General features: G+C 41.5%; 2 protein-coding genes across 3 annotated transcripts in view; one reads left to right on the top strand and one right to left on the bottom strand.

Annotated features, from left to right (window-relative positions):
* Positions 1-1,710, top strand: part of cenpp (centromere protein P) — a 137,343-nt gene extending 135,633 nt beyond the window's left edge. For both annotated transcript variants that reach the window (XM_008291268.1, XM_008291267.1), the window contains exons 7-9: positions 308-387; positions 465-556; positions 1,391-1,710. In XM_008291268.1, coding sequence (XP_008289490.1) covers positions 308-387; positions 465-556; positions 1,391-1,521 — 303 coding nt within the window. In that variant the 3' untranslated portion in view covers positions 1,522-1,710. The remainder of the gene's footprint in view (positions 1-307; positions 388-464; positions 557-1,390) is intronic.
* ippk (inositol 1,3,4,5,6-pentakisphosphate 2-kinase) lies at positions 1,600-25,458 on the bottom strand. Its single transcript, XM_008291269.1, has 14 exons — positions 25,084-25,458; positions 20,804-20,863; positions 18,106-18,201; positions 16,883-16,949; positions 15,171-15,289; positions 13,771-13,860; positions 11,017-11,075; positions 9,833-9,905; positions 9,568-9,720; positions 8,326-8,455; positions 7,665-7,800; positions 7,486-7,588; positions 6,901-6,992; positions 1,600-5,589 (listed from the first exon to the last, which is right to left on the bottom strand). The coding sequence occupies exons 1-14, from the start codon at positions 25,162-25,164 to the stop codon at positions 5,370-5,372; spliced, it is 1,479 nt and encodes a 492-aa protein (XP_008289491.1). The 5' UTR covers positions 25,165-25,458; the 3' UTR covers positions 1,600-5,369.
* Positions 25,459-27,464: the final 2,006 nt, after the last annotated feature.

Below are 27,464 nucleotides of genomic sequence, written 5' to 3'. Positions count from 1 at the left end.
TTTTCAGTTCCTCTGTTCAGTTCTTCTCCATGTGGAGCCATGATGCAGACATAGACACAGCTCATAGGTCCACAACTGAGAAAGTTCTGCTGTTCACAGCTTATTTTAGAACCATGTTCATGCAGTTAGTCTGACTGGAAATCATAGCTGGACTCAGTTTAGCTTCAGCTGGATTCACTTCTGTTGTGTTTAGTTTCTACTTTGGTTCCTGAAGTTTCAACGTTGTCTTTATAAAGTGTGTGTTTCTGATCTGCTGCTAAACTCCAGACTTGAGGTGATAACGAATCTCTCCGTCATGTCTCTGCAGCAGAAGTATCCGTCCGTTGTGTCTCTTCCTGGAGGCTGCAGGTCGGAGGTCATGGCTCTGAGTCACGCTGAGCTTTCTGGGTAAATATAAAACGCAACACAGACACCAAAACACAGACGTGAAGTCTGCAGCATCACGTTCTGTTGGTCGTTTTCAGCTGCGTCCTGTTCGTTCACTGGTCCGTGGAGGTCTCCAGAGAAGGAGGCGTCACGCCGAAGATCGAGCTGCTGACCAAGATCCCAGACGAAGGTGAGACACACAAACTCTGTTTTTGTCAGTTTGTGTCTGTTTTGGTGATTTCGTGTCTCATTTGTGTCATTTTGGATTGTTATTTTAAAATCCTTGAGGGTATTAAATTTTTCTTTTGCACCCTTTTTTTGTTTTTCTTTCGTTTTTAAGTGCATTAAATGTTCGTTAAATGAGAGCTAGCCTGTTTAATAACAGGTTTCACAACAAAAAAATGTTTTCATCAGTGTATGTAAGCAAAATGCAGTTTTTATTAACATATATGGTCTATTCACACCAAATTTTCTTTACTAAACATCCATCCATCATCTATACACCACTTAATCCTCACTAGGGTCGCGGGGGGCTGGAGCCTATCACAGCCAACTTAGGGCGAAGGCAGGGGACACCCTGGACAGGTCACCAGTCTATCACAGGGCTACACTTAGAGACAGACAACCAAGCACACTCACATTCACACCTACGGACAATTTAGAATCACCAATTAACCTCAACATGTTTTTGGACTGTGTGGGAGGAAGCCAGAGAACCCGGAGAGAACCCACGCTGCACGGGGAGAACATGGAGACTCCACGCAGAAAGATCCAGCGACCTTCTTGCTGCGAGGCAACAGCGCTACCAACTGCGCCACCTTGCAGCCCTTTACCAAACATTAAAAAGTCAAAAAACATGATCTCATGTATTTAAGCTATAAAGAATGACTGCATTTGTGTCTTTATTTTTGACTGTTTCTGGTCTTTTTGGGGTCTCAGCTGCCTGATTATCACCATTTATTGCTGTTTTTCTCCCCCAGTGTGAGATGATTTTGTGGTTTTGTTCCTCTGTGTGTGTCTGCAGCGCTGCAGCTGTTCCCCTCTCGGCCAGTAGGCGGCGCCACCGAGGCCTTTCAGAGCCTGCTGAGGATTCTGGGAGCTGAAGCTGCCATCGAGTCGATCATCAGAGCGATCAGCCTCCAGCAGGACGTTTAATTCAGTTTCATTCATTCTGATCCTGATTTTCTGACCTTCATTATCAGCTGATGTAAACACAGAAACAGACGACAAGCGTTGAGTCTCTTAGAAATCTTTATTTCAATAGAAAGAGCTCGGCTGTGACGGCTGTGACAGCCGAGCTCATCGGTCAAAATCTACAAAAATAAATAATTTAAATACAAAATGCCAGACAGCAGAGTCGCCTTTGTATTCTCAAATAGTTCTCTTCTCTCAGCTATGTACACACACGCAGTTATTAGAATCTGTAGGTATCACAGTGCTGTGATGTTTCTGCAGGTCGACGCCCAGGCAGCAGGCAGCGGCCAATCAGGCTGCAGCAGGTGGAGGCTGCGGCCAATCGGGCTGCAGCTCACCTGGCGGAGGTCTGGATGGTGTCACAGTATTATTGATGTAGTAACACTGAGTTTGTGCCTCAGTGTTGTCACGTTTGATGGCACGTTGCAAGTTTGACCGTCTGAGCAGGTTTTTACAGATTTGACAGGACGATAATCGCGTTTCTCAAACGTCGTCCCAGATGTGCAGCGAAACCATAAACTCCAACCAGCAGCGTCCAGTAAGAGCTTCTGGCTGAACTTTTACTGAAGTCTGAACCCCGAAATCAGCAGATGGGTTGAAAGGCGTCTCATCTCCTAACTGAACAAAAAGGAATTGTTGGATTTACAGCAGTCCTTGAACTACTCATCTGTGAGGTTGTGTTCGATTTGAAAATGAATCCAAATGTGAGAAAATACTCAGTCACAGCGTAAGTCAGGTAAAAGTATTTGAAGTATTATCAGCATTAAATTAAAATGCTCAAGTTAAAGTAGGAAAACCCCAGAATAGTAACTGAGGTTAGTTATCTCACTTCACGACGGTTTTAGGTTCATGAAACAGAAACCAAAATCTGAATCCGTCAAGTTTTACGGTTTAATGAGAAACTTTTCCTTTCAGACAAGTTTGTAACAGAAGCTGTGTTTCAATAAAGTTTCACATTTGAATAAGTTACCAGAAACTACAAAATCGGAAACAGATGCTTTTTCTTCTTCTTCTTCTAGGGTTTTTAGTTTCTTCTGCTCTGTTTATTAGAGCTAACGCAGCCCACAGCGCCACCTTCTGACGAAACTACGCAGACCCCTTTATTCACTACAAAGTTTATAGAAGCGAGCCTCATTGTTTGTTTGTTTTTTTCCCCTTTTTTGGTAACATTTTGAAAGTTTGCTTCGATTGGTTTAAGTGTTGGAACAGCGGCGCAAATATCTGGCCACCATCTGGTCGAGAATAGTCCTAAACATCTTGAGTAGAAGCGACACTATTTAGGCAGTAAACAGAAGTCGGGATGCATGTTTTTAACAGTTTTTTTAACTGATAGTCGTCAGCGTTGTTAATCAATAACTGATGACTCATTAACAGCCGGGAATTTTCTGATTCTTTCGGGTTTTTACGCCGCCGTGATGGAATATTATATTATTAGATATGTGAGCTCCGTCTGGAGGTCATTAAGCTCCACATCAGTCTCGTCATGGTGCCGTTGCTGCTTAACGGCCACATCGCTCTGCTGCCAGCATCCACCGTTCACAGTCTGAGTGAGCACTACAGTATTAGAGGCTCCACCTGGTGGAACAACCAGGTACTACTGTATCACATATTTACCAATCAGTTAATCACTTAACCGTTAATCACTGACAAAAGCGGCTCGTTGATTTGCCGTCGGTGTTTGTTCTATCCAGACCTCCTCTATCTCACATTTCCCATCAGCCCCTGCTGCCTGCTGCGTCTCCATTTCGACAGTTACAACGATCATTGGTTGGTTCAGCTCGCTGCCGTCCACTCTCCAGCCTTTTCCTGCTCCGTCTCCATGACAACCAGGCGTCCGAGGCGTCCCGTTGGCTAAACGTCCTGTCCTCAGTAACAGAAGCTAGAAGGAGCTGGTTTAAACCATTTTTTAGTGTTTGGATTTGACAGAACCCGCCTGGTGCCGGAGGGCCGGAGCGAGGTTGGAGTGTGAAGGACTCAGGCTCTTAGTGTGATTTCCTGACGTCTGATTGGCCGAAGCTGGAGAGTGTCAGCAGGAACTGAAGTCAAGTGTCACCAGTTTATCTGAAGCCTCCGTCGGCGGTTTGTGAGGACGACGACGTCACCGGGAGAGGAAACGCCAGCGTCCTCAGAGACGTCCCGGCGCTCCTCAACGGGTCGCCGGGAGTTCGAGGTACTGAGAGTTCGCCGCTGCGTCCACGGCCCGGTCAGACGAACGTCCGTGAACGCAGCCTGTAACAACGTTTTCTGAGCGCACCGCCGCCGCCCTCCAGTCCGACCAGAACATTTAGGCACATGGACAAACACACAACAACAACAAGCCACTTATGGCACAAGAACCAGGAGCTCGGCCCGTCTGAAGAGCACTGGACTCCGTTACCCAGCAGCCACTGCTCCGGTCCGATTAGACAGAAAGCATCTCTGATCTGTTAAAACTTTAAGTTCGCTCTCTGCAGCCGTTCGGTCACGTTCAGCTTCAGTTCTGCGAAGTCGCTTCACATCCGCCTCAGAAAGGACGAGTTGATGTTAAAGACGGAGCAGAGCCGACGGGTTTCATCATCTGTGTCTGATGAAAGAGTCTGAATCCACAGAACTGAAGCGCTGACGGGACGGGACGGTCACAGAGCTACAGGTCACCGGGTTAGTCAACAGGTTAGCCGACTACCGAGATTAAACATCTTCCTCAACAGAACGAGTCCGGATCTCACAATAATAAAGGGCCGAGTGTTGAAAACAAAAGCAGGTTTTAAAGTCAGAGGTTTCAGCCGAGGCTACGACTTATATCCACAACTAACAGAGTCAGAGCTGCTGAACCGGTCGGAGGAGTTTCCTACTTTTATTAAATGGAGCAGCAGAAAGTGAATGTTTCATTCATTGCACTTAATTATTTAATCATTATTTAACCACAACACGTAGCCGTAGGACCCGTTTGTGACTCTTAATGTTTAACAAGATGGTTACAGGTGTGTTTGCTGTGAGGGTGTGTAAAACAAGCGCCCCTCTCTGCTGAAGCTAATTCGCTTTCAGTCATTTGCTATTTTGCACAAATTTCAGGTCAATTTAAACCATTTTTCAAGTCGTTCTGCACAGTTTCAACTCATTTTTTAAAATCATTTTTGACTATTTTTGAGCATATTTCAGGGAACTTTCAAGTCATTTGGACAACTTTCCATCCATCAGGGCCAACTGGGACAGACTATTAAATCTAAAACTGACCATCATAGTATGAAATGAGCCTCATCTGTTTGTTCAGAGGATTGTGGGTCAGAACATCCTGCTGCTGACTCCGACCGCTGTCGTCCAACGTCCTGGTATTTTTGAACACTGTGAAATATCTTCCGGCAGAATAAACTCTAGTCCGGTTGTGTTGATGTTACAACCCGGCCTGAAACCTCTGACCCGACTGAAAGCAAAGCATTATGGGTACGACGCTCTAACTCTGTCGCCGCGGTGACGCCTCTGTCAGTGGACACACCTGGACAGACAAGCCCCGCCCCCAGGAGAAATGACATCATACTGCTTTTCACCTTTACTTCAGGAAGGTGGGGGTAGGGGGTGGGGGGGGTTGGAGCGTGTTGCCATGACAACCAAACGTCCAATCAGGAGGCCGATGCTCACTGACGTCGGGTCGCCACGGCAACACGGATCAGTAACACAAACACGTGGCGCTCCTGCAGGTTTGTTGCAGCTCAGCGATACCTGCCGACGCAAACACAAAGTGCTGCAGCGGAGCCTCGGGTGAGCAGCTCCGCTCTGAGGGGCGTCTCCTCCCCGACGGAGGCGTCGGTCGGTCGGGCTGCGGGAGGCGGCCGTCACACCGGGTGGAACAGCAGCGTGCAGTCGTCCCTCTCTGCCGCCGCGAAGATGCCCTTGGGCAAGGCACCGGTCCTCAGGTAGCAGGACACGATCTTCTGGTCCAGACGCAGCTGGCGAGGGATGCTGTCGAACGGCTTCGGGTCCAGATCCAAGATGGACACCGAGTAGGAGAACGCAGGAGGTCTGAAGTCTCTGAGGCGCCGCTGACCGGAGAGCCTGACGGACGGAGAGGAGGAGGGTCGATGAGTCATGAGTTCATAACGAGGGCCGACGTTCAGACATTTAAAACAAGTGCTGCAGTAGACGTTTAAACACTGAGGTCAACACCCCACGTTGTGATTTATGTCAGTCATTTAAATATTAAGGATTAAAATACAACTTTAACCGACTATAATTAATAATTAAGGACGAGATCCAACAAACACTAACCTGACTCATCAAAGTTTAGGACCTACAGTGTTATTCAGGTCAGTTCAACTAATTTAAATATTAAAGATTAAAACCCGATTTAAATGATGCTAACTTTAGGTTTAAGACGCTCTTGTTTGTATTTTATTTATTCGAATGATCCTCATGTGTTTTTTTGCTTATTTAAAGTATTCATTGTTAGCTTTTGCTAAAATGGTATTTAAAATAAGTTTTAAGTCTATTTCAGTTCTTGTTTTATACAAAAATCCCTCCAGTAACTTTAAATACGCAGATTAATCTGACTAATTTAAATATTATGGTTAAAACTCAACAGTGTTTTTAATTACGGAAACTACTCTAATTTAAATATTAAGTTCACGACCCTGCAGTGTTATTTATGTCAGCTTATCTCAGTGATTTAAATATTAAGGATTAAAACCCTGTTTATTAGAATCGTCTGTTTTTTTAGCTTATTTATTGTATTAATTAGCGCCTTTTGTTAAAATTGTGTTTTGCAGAAGTCCATTTTAGTTTTGCCTTAAAACAAATTATATTTATATAATTATATATATGTGTGTGTGGGTGTGCTTTATTTTTTAGTTTAGGGCCCTACAGTATTTTTATTACAGAGGCTATACCAACTAATTAAAATATTAAGGTTAAGACATTAATTATGCATCTTAATCTGACTAATTTAAACATTAAGACTAAAGGATGATTAATTATGGAGACTAACTAATTTAGAACCAAGTTAAAACCTAACGAACCCACGGATTCTCTATGAGCAGGACTTGTTTTTATTTATTACATCTATATTTATTGTTAACAGCCACTACTACATAAAAATATTCATCATAATCTCAATGCTTTATGTTTTATTTATAGTAGTGACTCGGTGGTAACGGGACGCTCTGGGCAGAACCAGGTTGGTGTCGCCACCTGCTGGACTCTTTGTGCTACACCTCACTGATCCATTAAAACATCAAGCTTCATCAGTTCAGCGTTTTTACTTGAACAACGACCGACTGCTTTCAGCTTCTTATCGGACTGGAAACTGTCGACGACCTCACTGTGAACTCTGAACACCGTCTATGTTTGTGACATTAAGTGAACCCTCACCCTTCATCGTCGTCCTCTTCCTCGCCGCTGGGCAGCAGGGCGACCATGATGGAGCAGTCCTTGGCCGTCATGGCGACGCGGTACTGATGGACCTGAAGACAAAACACAGCAGTCAGACTCTGAACACCTGACAAAGACACAAGAGGCTAAAATCACAGAATAATATCTAACGGAGTGATGTGGAATGATGACTTGTTGAGCCATTTGTTTGCTTAAAATGAACCAGTTCTCAACATCACTTTGTTCTACGTGCCTCGTTCAAAAATCTGCCAGAAATTAATTAATTGCAGGCACCAGATTCTGTAAAAAATTAAAAATTCTGTGTTTGTTGGTGCAACCATGACGCCGTCGGGTAGTTAAATATCTATAGAACGTAGAGTCGCCATGTTTACAGTGTCGGTAACACCTGCGGACACTTTGGTAAAAAAAAAATAGAATGAATCTTTTTCAGTTTTTGTAAGAAATCATCAGATAAGTTAAACTTTTTTTTGGTCTTTTTTTTGTTGTTGTTTCGGTTCTGTTTCCGTAGAGGTGCAGGACTTTATACTGCAGTGAAAAACGTGAGAGTTCTGGTTCTGGTCCGACCTTAGCAGCAGCGAACTCCACAGAGCCGTCGTCCTCCGTCGAACATTTCTGCAGCTTCTCCAGAAAAGCCTCGTTGTACGGTCCGTCTATCTGGAGACGAGTCCTGAGACAAACAGAGGCCACGTCAGAGACCAGATTATCGCCGGCGTCACAGTTGCCCTGTGGCGGCAGAGCGCTACCTCTCTTTGGGGAAGTCCTGCAGGTGCTGCTCCACTCGGCGGTACAAAGGATGAAGGCCTTCGATGTCCAGCGAGTCCAACATCTGGGTCTGAAGGATCCTGAACAGAACGCTGTCGCTGGGTAAACCCTGAGAGCCTGACAGGAGGAAGGACATCAACAGTTCTCAGTCAGTCAGGCTTCGGCTTCCCACATTTACATCATCAGAACTGAAGCTTAATGTTTTAGTAGAAAAATGTCTGACTGAGGCGGCTCCACATAAACAACCTCCAAAATAACGTCTATTTTCTGACAGATGTTTGATTTGCAGCATCATTTTTAGTCCAGCTTCAGTTCAATAGTCACTGTCTAATCACCACATGAGACACCATTGAAACCACTGAGACTCCAGTTTACACTCTGAACATTAAACTGCAGTTTGTGTTAATGGTTTTAAACTGGTAACTGTTCAGCTCTGGTGTGAGGGTGAAGAAACGAAACACAAATTCTGTAAAGAAGCCAAAAAAAACAACATTTTTCCTTCGACCTCATCAAACACTGATGTTACTGAATCTGTTCTGAAAGTTCTCAACTACTGACGCACGACGACGGGAGCAGTGGGTTAATTAATGCTCCTCTAACGACTAAACTGTAAACAAACATGAATGAAGAACAGTTTCTGACCGTGGCGAATCCTCTCCTTGTTGAACAGGCTCGCCTCACAGAAGCTCCTTCCTTCTCCTCGCCGGTCCGTCACTCCTCCTCCTCCCCCTCCTCCTCCTCCTCCTCCGCTCAGCAGAGCGTTGACCAGAACCTGCAGACAGAACAGTTCTGCTGTGAGGCTTTGACAGCGTCCAGGGACGTCCAACCATCACAACGCACTAATAAACAAACAAGTGAATCTAAATCTGCTCCGTATTTCCTGATTCACTTGCAGCTGATGAACTGTGATGTTAACAAAGTCCACAGCTGCTGGTGGATCCTGATCGGTCCCGTCTCCATGTCAGAGATCGTTTATAATTATCAGGAGTTAAGTCACTGCTCGAGCAACTCTGTATTCCAACATGAATATATTAGAAAATCAGTTTTCCACAGACTGAACCGTGTCTAGAAGATGATTCTGGTATCAAATGTGTGTAAAAATGATCCTTTCATTGTCTAGAACTTGTTCTGACCAACCACCATCACACATGCTGACGTGGAACGTTTACCCAGAATGCACTTTGTAAAGTTTTCTCTGGTGAATGATCAGGAAACAGAAACACATCCAGGAAACCAGTGATTGTTTCTGTGACTCTATGTCATAGATATACTGTCAAAGCTGTGATACATCCCATAATACTGATGCTCACAGTTAGCTGTAGAGGAAAATGAACAAAAATCAGATTTAGTGTTTAGGTTGTGAGACCTGGGTGGATGTAAAACTGATCTGGTGTCAGTTTTCTAACAGAACCTACATGTGTTTTTCGGTCCTGTCTATTTCCTGAATGAACTCCAAGGTTCTGTAGCTCTGAAAACATTCTTAGTATGAAGGTAAAACGTTGCGGGGAACATGGATCTTGCTGCTGTCTGATAATAAAGTCAAAGGAAAAACAAAAGCAACTAAATAAACTTCCAAACCTGGAGAGTCACTGCTCTGTCCTGTTGGAGTGTTTTAATCACAACTAACTGAGACTTTTATGGACATTTCAGTGTTTTGCTCACTGTGATGTTTCTGAACCAACATTGCTGCTGAAGTGTGGAAAAAGTCTTCAAATCAAACCTAACATGACGGTTCAGCTCAGATCTGTGGCGTGTTTAAAGTCTAAATTCAACTTTCCGATCACTCTGGAGGCCGTTTCTATTATTTTGTCCACCTCGTTTACATCAGTTAGAGCCGGTTACATAACGATCGGCTCCGTGTCGCCCGTCCGACTGTCGGCCTACCTGGATGAAGTCGTTGAGCAGAGCCTTGCTGGTCATGTGACTGTTGATCCGGTTGTTCCCGTACAGGAAGTACGGTCTGAGATGATGCAGCAGAGAGTTCAGGTCCAGAGAGTCGTCACTGCCCTCCTTGCTGCTGTAGACGCACTGACCTCCCTGAAAAACACAAACTCGCTTCGTCAGCTGAATTGGAAAAGAAAAAGATAAACCAACTAGAAACATAAAAATACAAGCACAGACGAAGCAGACGGCCATCGCTTTGTCTCACCTTGAATATTTTGAAGTTGTTCTGAGGTTCTTCTATCAGGTGTCTGATGGCAAAGTGCATTCTCTGTCTGTTCCTAAACCACACAAGAGGAACCAGAACGTCAGTGAAGCAGCTTCAACGTGAGTCTGCAGCAGTTTGCAGACAGAAAACTCACAAACACACTCATGATTGCTAATAAACACACATTTTTAGTAATTAGACATCTGTGGGGCGACGTTTAATCAGCTGGTTCTCAACCACTCTTTTTTTTTTTTTTTTTTAAAGATTTTATTTTCTGGCGTTTTTGTCTTTATTCGTCAGGACAGTGAGAGAGTGAGACAGGAAAGGGGGAGAAGAATGAGGAGAGACTTGCAGCAAACCGTCGCGAGCGGGAGTCGAACCCACGACCGCTGCGTCGGGGAACCCTGTTCATGGGTCGCCCGCCCAACCAGGTGAGGTATGGGGGCGCCCGGTTCTCCGTCACTTTTAAGTAATCGGCTATATTTTAAAGTCTGAATTGTCTGGACTTTTATTACATTCGTCTGCACTTTATTTCATTTTATAGCATCTTTTACATGTTTGATGTTTCTCGGCTGTTTTATTCTATAAAATCTGCGTACACTTTACCGTCTCTACTCTCTCTTGTACTTCATCTTCTACCTGTTTTAGCTTTTTTTTACGACATTAAACAGAATAATTTCCGTTTGCAGACTTGCAGCTTAAATTTTGCAGCACTTTGGTTTAAATGTGCTTTAGAAATAAACTTAACGTGACTCTATTGAAGCTTCTTCACTCTAATATTTAAACTTATTCGGTAAATTAATTTCTTATTTCTCTATTGAAAAGCACGTCGGCTCAAATTTTGCTGTAAATGTGCCGTATAAATTACTAAAATGACAATTAAAGGTTTTATTGTTTAATTATTTGACCTACATTTCTCAGTATTGACTTTAATTTTTGCATCTTTTATCCTTTAGTTGTTGTGGTGTTGCATTCTGGGTATTCTCCTTTTGTTTTGTCTGTGAAAGCACTTCATAAACTCTTGTGTGTTTTTTTAAAATGCTGCATAAATAAAGAAGAAAATAAACAGTTCAAACGTCACAAACAGCCGGTACGATACCAAACATGTTCAGTGCACATGTATCGTCCTGTTGAATGTTTTGATCACTTGTTTTTTTAAAAAATGTTTTTAGATCAGAACTCACCCTGAGAACAGGTCCAGAGGACAGTACAGGCTGCGTCTCTTCCACTTCCCGTTGGCCACCTGGACAGACGGGAAAGAAACGTCAACACAGAAACAGAAGTTGTTGTTCTGTGGTTCTACTGAGAGGTTCTCTGGATGATTTGAGTTTCCTGAAGTTAGATAAAATACTTTCACCCTGAGCACAGTTAAAGCTTCTCTTCAGTCGTGTTTTGTTTAATAAAAGCTCCCGTTCTCCTGCTTCGTCTTTGTGTTGAACGTTCTCCGCTTCATCACTTTCTCCATCATGTATTTGCATCGTTATGAAAGACAGCCTTGTTCTGATTGTTTTGTTTTTCTTTCTTCCTGATTAAATAAAGATTTGAATCTATTTCCTGTCATCATGCGACACACGGAACGACGACGAGCACCGAACCTCTCGTTACAGATAAAAGCGCTGCGATGAGCAGGATATAAAGTGACAGAACGTCTCCACCGTCGAGAACAGAAGTCAGACTGTTCTACGGTTCCTGAACCCAGAGTCTGATTACTTTTGGTTTGTTTTACAGAACCTGGTTCTGACTTTCGGCAAAATCCTAAATGAGACAAGTAGAATGAAGTGATTTTGTATAAATTTCATGATTTTCAGCTTTGGGTTAAGTTTCTCTCATAAGCGGTAAATTCTGTAATTTTGCCATTTTTTTAAACACGAGGTCTTTTTTTGTTGGGTTTGGGGGTTCAGAAGTCTAAAAATGTAGTTCGTAATGCTTAAAAAACACCAAGCTTGATTCTCACTCTTTGTTTTTTAAGCAGCAATATGAGTCTTAAATGACCTTAAACACAGACGACAGACTTGTTCAACCTCCTGAACCCCAAAACCCACTAAAGGCATCTTGCTATTCTTATAAACTGCATAAATTAAAACATTTTTTAGAGCCAGAAACTGTAAAAACAGACAAAAATGTTCGACTGTTCTTAAACTTCTCGTGTGTGACTGTCGGTTTGCTAATTAACCAAATCTGAGCTCAAAATATTTCATCAACACCACTTTATTCTACTTGTTTTATTTTTAAAAACTGACTAAAAACAAACCATTTGCTTGAACCACATTCTGTAAAAAATGAAAAATTCTGCGCTCACTTGCTCAACCGTGAAGCCGTTAATGATTCAGCACCGACAAAGAGTCACGTCACAAAAATTCTGGGAGTTTTTAGCTGAACCGCAGGCAGAGAGGAGACCAGCGTGGAAACTGATTAAAAATGTAAAAAGTTAAATATTTGTAGTTTGAAGTCACATTTTTCTAGTGTTAGTAACATCTGTGGACATTTTTTAAATGTTTGCCATCTCTCTCATTATTCACGGTTGTTCTGTTTCCATAGAGATGCAGGACTTTATCTTGCAGTGAAATATGAGCCACAGTGAAGAAAAGTTCGAAAGGAGGGAAAAAAAAAAACACCCAGAGGCTGGACCTTGGAGTCCAGAGGGTTAAAGATATGCTGCTGTCATCAAGTACAGTCGTGACTCGATAAGCCGACACTAAATGTAAAACCTTCTTTAATGTTGGATAGCAAGGCTGTCGGATTGTCAAGACGGAGGTCCAGATACAAGGAGGGCTTGATGCTGGAAGGCTCAATAGTTGTTAATATTTATTGTTCATAGTTGTTATAATAACTAGTGTATTGTTAGAACACATCGCTGGATTTCAGCCTAACTGCCTGGTGCGATTGTGCACGGGTCCATTTTGCCACGTGACTTCTGTCTGAACGGCCAGGTCGCATTTATCCGACCTACACGTCATCGATACACGACAAACTAGAGCTGGTCTGAATAGCACTTTCTGGTCTCTAGATATTTGGGCCCAATTAATGATGAATATCAGAATATTCGTCCCGGTCGGGGACACTTCCACCCCGGTGCAGCGTTCTGACCGGGTGGAAGTTTCCGGAACACACAGGCAGTACTTGGCTGCTGATGCTAGTTTAGTTAGCGTTCACACTTCTGTTTCCACCATCGGTGGCGGCGGGGGAGTGGCAGATACGCTCCACCGTTACCATCCATGTTTACTTCCATAAACACTGAGCACGCTCGTCGTGTCCTCTTCTGCGCATGCGGGACACTTTTGGGTCGTATGAAGTTCACACAGCAGATCACATACAAGTCGCATTTAACTGGAAACGTGAAGGAACTCACAAAGAAATCCAAATTGAGCATCAAGTCCTGCAGTGTGAACGTAGCCAATCTGTGGGATTTTTCAGTCAGATAATACACCGTTATCCTGATTGGTGACATTAAATGTCATGTCGGAGTCAGAATCCAAGGCTGTCGCTATGTTAAGGCTGTTTTTATGGGTTCTGTTCGTTTATCCTAAAAACCTGTCAGATAGCAGGTTTAGGATTGTTAAGGGTCAGATTGTCGAGTCACGGCTGTAATTCGCCACCTGAACTACCGACAGTCTGCAGCGGTTGAAACAGAATTAGCTGAACGTTTTCTACACGTTTCACAGTGACGAAGACAAAACAGAGAACAGATCAGTTTGAGTCCTAAACGAGCAGATCTCTGACTAAGCGTCACACAGAGGAAATAAGTGTTCACATTCCTGTACTGAGCAGAAACACTCAGACTGTATGTTGTAATAAAGGAAGAGACGCCTCCAGCAGACTGAGGAGGACAAACCACAGGCCTGGATGAGCTCAGATCACTATCAGCACACAGCACTGCTGTAAAGCTGTTCAGCACTAATCCTGCAGCTGTTCAGTGACGGTGCTGTCGCTGTAGTTACCTTGTAGTGTTGGTGCATGCAGAAGCGACACACTTTGGTCTTGATGTCTTTGCTGACGTGTTTGGGGGACGGCAAGAAGCCACACTTGGGCTGAAAATACAACAGAGAAGCAGCAGATGAGCAACAGTCATATTCACACATGTGATTTGTTTTTTTAGTTCGGCTCGTCTGCGCCAAGAAAAGATTTCTAGAAGTGCTTCACAGGAGGGAGAGCAACGTTTCTGAAACCTCCACATGAACGATACGTGAAGCCCACAAGTTGTCTTCTTTCAAACGAATTGAGAAACGTGGCTGTTAGTAAAAAAAATGTGAGATTTTATTTCTCAGAACATTTTATTTGAACTTTGTTGTGAATTTAATTGAGATTCATTTTTGATATTTCGGTAACATTTTTCCAGACATTTAATGAAGATTTTCAGATATTCCGGATTCGTTTTTGTTTGTTTTTTGGGGGTAAAAAAAAAAAAAACTATCTCATGAAAAGTGTAAATAAAGTCTCTGAAGAATCTCAGAAGATCTATTAACATAATAAAACATATTAATATTGTGTAAAAAATGTGCGGCTCTATTTCTATTTTTCAGAGCATTTTATGACAACTTTGTGGTGTATTTTTTGAGATTCGTTTTTGACTGTTTATTAACATTTGTCCAGACACTTTATGAGGGTTTTCCTGAGATTGTTCAGACAGTTAATTAATTTTTGGGGGATATTTCATTAATAGATTTTTTGAGATTTGTCAAAGACTATATTTACATTTTCAGTTAATTCAATCAAGATATTTTGGGGGGAGATGTTTTTGAGATTATATTTGTTTTTCTAGACACAAAAATGTTGAGATTTATGAAATAGTTTAAGATAGTTTTTAAAAAATATATATTTCATTAATATTTTCTCTGAGATTCTGCGGCTATATTTGTATTTTTAGACAATCTGATTAAGAATTAAATTAAGCTTTTTTTATGTTAGATTTTTTTTCACATTTATCAAAGACAATATATTAATTTTTCTAAACATTTTATTAAGATTTTAATTAAAATTAATTTTTTACAATTTTTTTATCATTAGACATTTAGATTAGCAATTAAATTGGATTTTTTGGGGGGGAGGTATTCATATTTTTTCCATAGATAATATTTATAAATTTCAGGCATTTCATTATCATTAAAGAATCTAGTAAATAGTTAATTTTTTAAAAATATTTTATCAACATTTTTTTGTGATTATGTTTCTATTTTTCAGACATATTATCAAAGTTTAACTACTTTTGTCAGATAATTTTCTGAGATTCTATTTCTGTTGTTCCAGACACTCTGTTAAGATTTTTCAGATGTTTCTTGAACATTTTCCACAAACTTCAGGACGAGCATGGGCTTTGTGAATGAGCTTGAACTGAAATGACCTTGATCTCGATGCAGAGCGGTGGAGTGTGAGTTGGCTGGTGGATTCCTGGAGACGTCAGGTTTGGCAGACAGAGAGCACAGCCGCTGTAGATGTCCATCACTTTGTCACACCTCCAGGCTGATGAACACACAAACACAAAACATTTTCATCAAAGAAATCATCAGTAAACGTCGTTCCTGACACGATGAGCCTTCGTGGACGTTTAACATTAACGCTCACGTGTTTGAAGTATTTTTACCTTCACGGTTCTTTATAACGGATCTACAAGTGAAGTGTGTGATAGAACATTATTTACTCTGATTTAAGGCTTTGTGGAGTTTGGATTTGTTTGTTTTTTTTATTTGTGCAGGATTAAAACAGCGAAAAGAAAGATTTGGTCGTAGAGGTTTGATCATTTAAATCAGCTGCACAAAACTCTTTATGATGAATGTCAAGATCCAAAACAAAAATTTGATTTCTTTCCCACAATGAAGATCCAAACAGCTTCTTTCGAGTTATTTTTTTATCTTCTCTGCAGACGCACTCCTCTACAAAACCACAACAATCATTCTGGACATTTCCAAACAGTTGTTCAAATCAGCATAGAAAAAGAAAAACACCACGTTAGGTCTTCTTCTAACATTATGCAGCCCTACTTCCTTTCAGTGCTGATCTTTTTACATATCCAGAGCTTAACAAATGTATGAGGCCACCACCCAGTGTCGGGTTTATGCCGTAAATTAACAGCGCTGGTAAATCATTTCTGTAACGGTTCATACATCAGTATGTAGAAGCTCTTTAACCAAAGTGATATTTATGGATTAAGATGCTAAATTATAGTTTTTTTACTTGCATTCCTGAGCAAAAAAAAAAAGTAGTTTTAGTGGTTGAATGTTGATTAATTTCTGACTTCTCAGAGATCTGGGTGTAAAAAGGGTGAATTCAGTTTTAAATTCCTCCTTCCTGTTCAAAACGGTAAAATGTGGAGAGCTGAGTGACGTTAAAGCCCTTCATCAGAATCAGAAGCTTTTATTATTGCCAAGTGAGCTCGCACACGCAAGGACTTTGGCGAGGTGAACGAGACACGACAATAACAAGACAGGAACAAATATAGAAATCTAGATCTAAAGAAATTCTAAATATAATGTGTAAAAGAAAAGTATAAAAGTACTACGTAAATAAAAAGTACTATGAAAAGAGACATAAACCACGTAATAAATGAGGAAACGGTTTAAATTACAATACTGCACATGAAGTTGAGGAATTGCACATGTGATGGTTAATGCACAGAGGTAGTGCAACAGGAGTCTGCAGTGGTTTACTGACTGTTTCTGAGGGATATGGCCCGAGGGAAGAAGCTGCTCCGGTGCCAGGATGTTCAGGTGCATGACTGTGACGTACCAGTAATAGTCAGAATGTTTGATAAGTTTATTTAAAGGCATCAGCCATAAAAGACAACATGACGTCTGGTTGCATGAACAATCCCCAAATGTTCTCTCTGCTTTGCTTTTACTCACTTCTTCTAATATAACGATGTAAAGGTGCAATTATCCTTTTTTTTTTTTAATGTGTTAATGCATTTATTTGTGCGTCTTTTTCCACTGTTGCGTTAAAATCAAAACCATGAGCGTTGTACTTTGCAGACAGACGTATATCAGCCGCTTCCTTCAAGATTCATTTGGATGTTCCAGAAGAAGGAAAAGAAGTAACTGATGAACATTTCCGTCCTACCTGGTCTCTGATGTTGGACTTTGATTGAAAGTTGTCGCACAAACTCCAGAGGCAGTTTCACCACTTCCTGCAGAGAAAAACAAAGTCAGTCCGGTCTGTGAACGGAGCGAGTTTCTGCTTAGTTGCTTTTATAATTAGGGCTGCAATGAACAAACGTTTTCCACCGTTAACAAGCATTTTCTGGATTAATCGACGAGCAGTTTGGTCCCTAAATTGTCAGAAAATGGGGGAAAATATGGATCAGCGTTTCTCAAAGATGACAAACGTCCCGTTTTGTCCAAAACTATTCAGTTTGCTGGAAAGAAATCAGAAAATAACCACATTTTAGAAGCTGCAATTACAGAATTTAGACTTTTATCGTTAAAAAAACGACTGATTAATCAAATATAAAAGGAGTAGGCAATTAATTTAATAGCCGACAACTAATCAACTAATTCTTGCAGCTCTATTATTACACTAAATACTGATTTTATTTATTCCGGTGAACGTCTACGCACAGAGAAAACGTGTTGGAAACTGTAATTTGTGACAGTGCTCGAAACTTCAGAGAAAGCAAATAAATTCAGCTGTTCAATCTAAAATTAGGCCCCATCTGACCACGGAAATGATGCTCATGTGCTAGAAACCCTCCAGACTTGGACACTGTGGCTCAGTGTTTTCAGGAATTATTGCTTCGGTTTGTCACACGGCTCTGAAAGGATTTTGTGTTTCCATTAGAGACGCGAGTTTATTTTAAAACGGCATAACTTTCACATTTTTAAACGATCGTTTCAGGCCTCACAGTTGCCCGTCAAAGATATTTGATGGATATAATAGAAACTGTGGCTTCACTTTGCATTGAAGTCACTGTTTTTAATCAGTGGCTGAACAAAACTTAAATGTGAGTTTGGGCTGTTTTGTTTTCACAGCTGGTTAACACGTGTGACCTAAAAAAACTTCTGCAAATGTAAAGAAACGTAGCGTGAAACCAAAGGGCGGATGCATGTTCATTAGTCACGACCACAAGTTCATCAAACAGGGCGTGAAGGTAACATAAGTTCCCTACAACACGCCGTCTGCAGTCGTGTTGCATTGTGGGTCATTTAGGCACCAGGTTTAGTTAATTAAGAACGTGTATAATAAAAACGAACCCTTAACACGAGGCTAATGTTAAATCTACGGAGCCCTCTTGGTGTTTATGTCTTAAAACGAGATGAGATGTAAATCGGTCGACGGCGTCTCACCCCGCTGTGGATGAACTTCTCCCCCAGCAGGCTGCTCATGACGTTGGAGCTAAAGTCGACGATGTTCTGGATCTGCCTGAAGGCCTGCTCTGCAGTCTGGAGGACCAAAAAGAAAAAAAAAAAAACACATTCAATGTAAACAAAGAGTTATTTGTCTTATCTGAGCTCACACAGACTCGAGGGTGTCACAAAGTTTTGAAGGGATTCAAACTGGTTCGCTGTTTACCCACAGACGTTGGACAAACAGTCGAACGCTCAGAGCTTCTCAGATGAGATCAAGAAGAGAAGCGTCTCCTTTCTACACCCATGAACGGGATGAACGCTAGTCATAAGTACCGTCAGCAGCAACAAGAGAAGTCTGAGAATGTGCCATAGTTTCACTTAAATGCATCAAACTGTCATGAAAGCACTTAAGAAAAACACACAAAACGTTTCACCACAAGTGTGCATTGATAAAGAAATAGGCTACAGTGCGACAGACAGACAGACAGACAGACAGACAGACAGACAGATAGACAGATAGACAGATAGATAGATAGATAGATAGATAGATAGATAGATAGATAGATAGATGTCCATTATTGAGACCTTCCACTCGTGCATTTCACCGGAAAACAAAACAAGAAAACACAAGACTAGGCGAGCGGCGCCATCTTCAATCAGCCTCATTCAGGTGAAAGAAAGTTTAAACATGGAAACGGTCTTGTGGTTTTAAACTTCACTCTTAGATCTAAAAACACAGCAACCACAGGCAGTTAGCGTCAACCAGGACTGGAATCTGGTGCCACCTCATTACAGCCACCGACGACTACTGTCTGACAGGTGAGTCGATTCATCTACACAATTACAATTCCTCCAAAAAAGATAAACGAGCTTTTCATTAAGGCTCATCTTATCGTGACAAACTGCAGCACAGCATGAACATCCACAGGTGTTACCAACCCTGTGAAAACAGAGGCTCTACATACTATAGATAATTAACTGTTTACATATTTACAACTTCTAGACACTTTTCCTCTCTGCTCTGCTCATCAGCTGTAGAAGATGTTCCACCATGCTGAGTCCAACAACTGGCTCCTCTGTTCACTATTCCTGAGCCTTGCTGCTTTTATTTATTGATCCAGTAGGTTTTATTTTCCTCCCAATCTCACTCTAATTTCTTGACGTAAATCTGTCTTCTGTCCTCCATTTGTCCTGTGATGTGGTGTCACCGATAAGTCAGTACTGACTTCTGGGTTGTGGCTAGGAACAGAGTTTTTTTTTTTTTTTTGACAGATTTTGACAAAAATTTTAATTAGATCTCTAGATTTTGAAGAAATAACACGATTATAAGGCTCAGATTTGGTTGTCTTTCCCGAAAGTAACACAGGATTAGTTCAAGGATCTTGAAATCTGACAATTCAACATGTTTTTTTGAAGCTTCTCGCTATGATAAATGGTGTAACTTGAGCTTCTTTTTTTTTTTTTTAAAGATAACATAACTAACCTGGTTCAGTAAGTTACCTTCTTCACCAAACATCTAGACTCAAAGCTGAACTTGTAGTTGACTTCATAGCTCAGTAATGTCAGTTACTGATGGTTAAGGTACATGAGGACGAGCAGCAGTTACTGACACTGTATTTGAAACTCTGCTTTGTCAGTTTTCGACGTGACAGAACCTGCGATATCTCGTAATATCTAGTAATATAGAGTTAAGCAGGTAATACCGGTTTTGCCTCCTTCTGTGTGGACAAATAGTATTTAAACTACATCAGTTGTAGGCCATCAGCCCTCGCACCAGAACACTGTCATAGTGACAGCTGCTGACAGGGGATTTGCATGTTGGGGTCGGGCGGGGCCTCGCTTTGGATCAGGGATGACGAGGCGATCACCTGACCGCGATGTAAAACAGAGATCTGCTCCGCTGACTCTGAAGTTATCGGTATGTAAATGCTGCTGCCAGTGTTTCTACTGATAACAGGTACGACCTGGAGGTTAACTCACAGCCCGGGTCTGGATCCATCGGCCCGCTACACTCAGGTATGAACAGGAAGTCTTCCATCATGGAGCCCTAAAGACAGCTGTGGGTTGTTCACTATACAACTGGTCTAATGGTGTCACCTTTACCACATCTGGGACACACTTGGGGACACACTTGGGGACACACTTGGGGACACACTTGGGGACACACTTGGGGACACACCTGGGATATACACCTGGATATATACCTGGGATATACACCTGGGATATACACCTGAGATATACACCTGGGATATACCTGGAACACACTTGGGGACACACTATAGTCAGGTAAAGCTGTATTTTATGTAATTTCTGTACGGTTTTAATTGAGGCATTCAGGGAACGTCTGAAATTGTAGCGTCTACTGAGAGTCTGAGTCATTTTAGGAACATCTGTAAATTCTCAAATATTTGTCTGTCGATAATCCACATCTGAGGCATTTCAGGAACATTTGTAAATCAGATTATGTAAAAAAAATAAAATAAAATAAAATTCTGAGCTTTTCAGTGCAACCAAGAAGCCATTAGTAATTTAGCCGAGACCAACATGACAAAAATTCAGAGATTTCGGCTGAACTGCAGGCTGTGTTTACACAAAACGCTCCAAAAATAAAGATTCCACAATAAAACATATAAAATCTAACAAATACATCTTCTCTAATTCTGACCATTCCTTGGCTTCAGACACTCATAGTTACCTGTGGTGGGTTTTCAGAGTCCTCTGCAGGATACTTGAGGAGGCGTAGAACTCTGGAAAGCTGCAAGAACAGAACAGAGGCTCAGTTACGAGAAATTCAGGAACATCTCCGGCGGAACCCTCGGGCGGGCTGCAGCACTGATACAGTTTTCCCACAGTGCAACAGGAACACCAAGTGCAAACTGCAAAGCCTGGGGTGTGTCGGGCTAGCAACGCTAACAAAGGACTGTAAGCCTCCAAACATTTCCATCTGAATGCAAGTTCGGACGAGTGCCTCCATCTAAAGAACATCCAAGCACAATAATCTGCAATAACTGTTCTGATAAACGGCAATAACTACGTATTTTAGCCCGTGGCTGAGAGTAAAGAACATCCAGAGATAATGTTAACAAAGCAGACATCAGGAGGTTTTAGCAGTGATCATCAACACACACACACCACACATTGTTCAGTGAAATCATACAATACACACCAGCATTTACTGCATTATATCAACCTGCTGAAATTCACGTTTACACGCAGTAACTCGGCAGTGTGATCTTTCTTCTAACCAAATGTACATTTTCACACATATGCAGAATATTTTAGGTTCACTGGCGACACTGTTTTGGGACAGATGCTGCAGTTAAAAGACTCCTTAACCCTCTGAACCCCCAAAAACTCACCTAGAAAAGCTTGTTATCTTTTTAAAAACAAACTAAAAATAATAATAAATGACCCCGTTTGTGAGGGTCAGAAACTGTAAGAACACAATCGTTGGATATTCTACTTTCTGACAGTCCTTGAACAACTTAAAATCTTGATATTTGATCAAAATCAACGTATTCTACATCTTTAAAAACTTGCCATAAATAACCCATCTGCTATAACTAACTGTAAAAAGAAAAAAACGCAACTAGAAAACCTCAAATGACAAACATTTGGAGACTATTCGGCTGAACTTCAGGCAGTGTTTACACAGAGCAGAGAGGACACAAGTATGGACATAAATTAAAAACGTAAATAGTTAAATATCTATATATTGTTTTTCCAGTCTTAGCAACTCCTAAGGGCACTTGGGACAATACTGGACATGCTTCCAGGTTTGTTTGTTTTTTCGATTTTCGTGAATGAAATGACGGAAATTTAACTTTTTTTTTAAAGATTTATGTAATTCTAACGATGTTCCATTGACTTTACATGAGGAAAAATGTGACAGGAGCAAACCATGAGAGTGCTCCGAGGGCTCAGATTATAATCAGTGTTTTCTGTAAACGTGTGTCGGACAAAGAGGTCAGCAGGATTAAAGAAGAGCTCTTACTCACAATGAAACTACCAATACACCAATAAAAGTTGAATGCAGTTGGTTTCCCTTTTGCTAATCTTTAACCCTTTGAACCCTCAGAGGGTTAAAGATTAGTAAAACAGAAACCTACTACACTAAATGACCAATAAAATAATTGGTGATACACTAAATCCCCAATAAGAAGCCAACTACACTAAACTTTTAACGGTGATTTAATATCAGTTTCATTGTGAGTAAGAACTCATTTTATCCTGCTGCTCTGCTGACCTCTTTGTCCGACACACGTTTACAGAAAACACTGATTATAAACCTGATTACACGTGTAGCTGAGGAACAAATCCAGCTGAGAAAACCAGTCTTCTCCAGTTCAATACTCTACTTACAGAAACCAGACTTTTTACTTACATGGAGTTCAAGAAACCAGATTTGCAAATGAATACGTAAGAGCAGACAAATCCACTGCGTGAGTCAAGGATATTCAACATCATAAGCTTGCTAACAATGACCGGCGTGTATTTTCTTTACCACCCGACCCTGAACAGCAGCGATTATGTAAGAGGGGAGTGTGACAGAAGCCCCTTTCAGACAGGGGATACGTTACTGCCTCATCGAGCTGGTAACGTCATGACATTCAGACAAAAAGCCGTCGCTGTAACGCTATTCACAGCTTCAGTCAGACACAACAGTGAGGATATCTGGCGTAATAATGCACCAATAAACCAAAGAGTGAATGTAAATCCGATATGTAAGAATGCCATAAATGCAGCTAATGTACGGTGACTGCTCATCTAGGTTAATTCATAAGTAATTAATAAAGTTCCTTTTTGTGTTTCACTTGCTTTGGAGATGCTCGCTGCAGGTATTTAATAAACTCACAGGAAAAACTCCTTTAAACAGCTGGAAGCAACAAACTAAACTCCAGCACCTAAATCTGAAATATATTCATTAATAGTGAGTCTCATTAATCTGATCTGTTACAGACACGGTAAGGTTTGATTTTTGTGGACATTTCAGTTTGTAATATGTCGGGGAAAGTGTTTTTTAACAACTTATCTCTGTGCATCAAAATTAAATAGCTAGAAGGGTTTTTTTTTTTTAATGAAAATAACCCCAACCTGCTTTAAAATGTCTGATATGTAACTCTACATTGTTGTAAACTCTACACAATCGCAAAGTCCAACTCTGATCGATGTCAGAGTGTGAAGGAATGGAAGTGTTTCAGATAATCACAGAGCAAAAAAAAAAAGGCAGTTTGTCCACCTGTGCAAAGTTTTCTCTGTAAAACTACAAAAGTACCGACACCTGACTAGAAAACACACAAACCACTTTACACCCGTTAGCTTTCGTTCCTGCTCTTTGTGCTCACGAGAACGTTTTAACTTCGTCCCACAAACTCGCCAAATGCAGGAGTTAAAAACAAGAGCTGTGCTGATAGTTCGGACGTATTTAAAGAGAATTCAGAGTATTCAAAGCTGCTACCAAAGTCAGAAAACAACAAGGAAAAAGTTGTGTTAGCTGCTCTGTGCTGTGAAGTGCCCACCGTGTCCATGCTGATGTTTGCTTAATATGCAGAATAAACTTTTTCACTTTGCAAAAGACTTTAATTTCTTTTGGAGTCGAACTTAAATCATAAAACCTCCTTATCTATTTTGTATCATGTTGGCAAGAACTTTATTTCCATTTCATACTGTGTGACACATAATATGCTGACAGACAGGTTATCACAGTAAAAATAACTCAGAGCAAACTGTCATTCTGCTTTTTTGGACAAACACTGGGGGTTTCCATTAACCGACTAAACTGCAAAACAGCCGATAAATTAATCAATGGAAATATTAGTGGCAGCCCCTGGAAAAAGACGGGACTTATTTGTTGGAGACCCTGTTTGTCATCAGAACACTGCAGTTTCAAGGCAGAGATGCTCGTTTTGTTCTAACACTGGGGGTTAAAAAAAAAAAAACAACATGTGGGGAAAAAAATAGATTTCACTGGGCGAGGTCCTCCAAACATCATTTTACCCATTCTGGACTGTGTTTAAGTTGGCAGTGACAAAGCGTCACACTGTTTTTTTGTTTTTTTTTTAAGGAATGTGGTGGGGGGAAAAAATAGGGCTGAAACCCAGGTGTGGTGTGAGCGCTGACATTTTTCAAACAGCACACATGACAAAAACTTGAATGACTGGTGCTGCTCATTCCACTCGCGGTTAGAAAACAGTCACTCGTTGTCTTTTTTGTTAACTTTACAAGTACTAATGAAGCTCGTCAGCTGCTGAGCCCATTTCAACACTCCACATTGATTCATGACCTCATGACACATCGGCGGTTGCTCAACCACAACATGCTCGGACTGGTGCCGTGAATGAGGGTTTCCCACAGTGTGAGGGGCACGTCCCTGAACGCGTCACCCTGCCCTGGTCACTTTACCTGCGTGGAAATGAACTTGGCACGCCGGCTTCGTGCGCAGCTAACCGGCGGAGCCCGGCAGGCAGCAGCCCACTAAAGTGTTTCTGGGGCCGCGTCTACTTCAGCAGCTGCCGGGTGGAGAATCTGGGGAAGCTGCTAGCGGCTAAATTAGCTCCGGAGCTTTCTGTCATTTATGTCCGAACGCCGCAAAGTCAACGCGTGACTCTGGCCGGACATGAATCTATGTTGAATTTCTTATCGCTGCTGGGTTTTTCAGCGACTCTGTTCCCGTGAAACAATCTTTTTTCATTGCTTTGACTCATCTGAGCAGCTAGCCGTCGGCTAACCCGGCTAAAGCTAGCAAACACAGGCTAACGGTGATAAACACAATCCTGGCAGTTGACATTTCACTCTTCGCTTTCCAAACATTTACCACAAAGTTTAAAACGGCACCAGCGCCGAGTTGAAGCTGATTTAACGTCGGGAAAGTGTGTGGCCGGTGGCGGGTACAGCTGGACTCACACTGCCCCCCCTCACCCTCCCCGGCTTTAGCAGAACTTGGGGGTTAGCTCCGTGCTAGGCTAGCTGACTCACCTGTACGTGAGAGACCACCAGGCTCTTGTTGCCCTCTCCGTGATACTTCCAGTCGTTTTCGTCCATTTTGTCCAGTTCCATCACACCGGCGGCGACTAGCTGAGCTCCCGTCAACGGCCAGAAAGCGACACACAACGGCACGGCAACATACAAGTGCTGCGACCGGAGCTGCCGGCCGTTAGCAGGAATTTAGGAGAACTACAGCGGGACAGACCGAACTGCTGCTGCCGCCGCCGCTGCTAGTTCTGCCGCTCCTGCCGCCCGGGCGTCAAATCCGCCGACCGCGCTGCTACTTCCGAGTGTAGCTTCAAAATAAGAGTCCACTGAAACGGACAATAATATTCATTGAGCTAAAAAAAATTGTATGTACTTAGGAATAAAGTCTTGCTTTTGAAAAAGGCGCAGTTCAGCAGAAGGCACCTTTGGCTGTCAAAGAAGTTTCACCTTCATCCAAGAGGCGTCCTCACTTCTGTCTAGTGAGTTGCAGGTGTTTATTCTAACCCACACTTCCAAATTACATGGTACTATCACTGACGCAACACTGACGTACTTCAGGTGTGAACAGTTATGAAACTGCCAGGTGAGGAATGATTCAAGTTGTGCTGAAACATCCTAAGCACCTGATAAGTGGTGTCGTCGACCCCCTCCATAATCCCCCTATAATCATTAAATTACATGTGAAGAATAATGCTCATAACAGTCTGTCATAACTGTTCTGATAAATGGCAATAACTACGTATTTTAGCCTGGCTGAGAGTAAAGAACATCCAGAGATAATGTTAACAAAACAGACATCAGGAGATTTTAGCAGCGATCATCAACACACACACAAACACACATTGTTCAGTGAAATCATACAATACACACCAGCATTTACTGCATTATATCAACCTGCTGAAATTCACATTTACACGCAGTAACTCGGCAGTCAGATCTTTCTTCGAACCAAATGTACATTTTTAAGTCCACTGGTGACACTGTTTTTGGACAGATGCTGCAGTAAAAAAGATTCCTTAACCCTCTGAACCCCCAAAACACACCTAGAAAAGCTTGTTATCTTTTTAAAAACAAACTAAAAATGTTTTAAAAACACCAAAATGACCCGTTTGTGAGGGTCAGAAACTGTAAGAACACAATCGTTGGATATTCTACTTTCTGACAGTCTTTCGACAACTTAAAATCTTGACATTTGATCAAAATCAACGTATTCTACATCTTTAAAAATGCCCCATAAATAACCCATTTGCTATAACTAACTGTAAAAAGAAAAAAGAAAACCGCAACCAACAGGCAATTCTATGTTCCACTGATTTTAAATGAGGAAAAATGTGACCGGAGCAAACAATAAGAGTGGTCCGAGGGTTAAAGATCAGTAAAATAGAAACCAACTACAATAAACTTTTATTAGGGATTTAATATCAGTTTCATTGTGAGTAAGAACTCTTCTTTTGTCCCGCTGCTCTGCTGACCTCTTTGTCCGATAACATTGATTATAAACCCGATTAACTGAGGAACAAATCTTTACAAAAGAACACTAAATATGTCTTTAATTGATTAATGCAATATAATGCCTTGTTTCTTTTTGTCAATGTGTACCCAGAGGAAAACTCTATCAGGAATCAGAACAACTAAATCACCACAGAATATTTGTCTGATTTAGTTTTTACTGCCACCTGCTCAACTTTTTCCCTAAAGCTTGTGAATTCATCGCTCTTATTTTGAAGCTCCCTCTCTCTTCCTGCTGCAGCGGCTCAGCTTGAGTCGCTCTCTGATTGGCAGTTTGATGAGCCAATCCCTGTTGCTGCTGCCCCGCCTGCTCTGCTGTGATTGGTCGGCGCAGGGCTGGGCAGGTGGGACGGAGGGGGGGCGAACAACAACCTCCACACTCAGAATGACGAACGACGACAGAGGAGGCAGGAATAGAAGCGTACACTCTAAAAAAGATGATGTTTGGGCTCATCAATAAAAAATTACCGCAACAGTTTGAGTTCAAACAAATTCTGACGAAATTATGTTGAACTAACAAACTGCATTAAGTTTGGACAATTAGCCACAGTCACGGTAATACTTTTTAATTTAACGATTGGCAGCATAAACACAAGTTTTAAAGCTAATTTCTATTTAAATTAAAATGTTCCGACTAGAATTTCCACGTTATTTAAAGTAGAATTTTATGTTCTATTTTTTTTTTTATTTCAGTTTTTAGGTTGACAAACACCAGAAATCATTAAAAAACAATAATAATTTCATATTTATTTGACAAAAAAATAAAATAAAATCCTGATGTTTACAGGTGTTACCAAGACTAGAGAACAAAATTGGTTCTTCATACTACATGTATTTACTCCTTTTTTAAAAGTTTTTATACTTCTACAGCTCTT

Source organism: Stegastes partitus, unplaced genomic scaffold (assembly GCF_000690725.1).
Source record: "Stegastes partitus isolate 25-593 unplaced genomic scaffold, Stegastes_partitus-1.0.2 Scaffold728, whole genome shotgun sequence".
Classification (NCBI taxonomy): domain Eukaryota; kingdom Metazoa; phylum Chordata; class Actinopteri; family Pomacentridae; genus Stegastes; species Stegastes partitus.
Note: the sequence above shows the minus strand (reverse complement) of the source record. Positions and strands in the feature narration are given on the sequence as shown.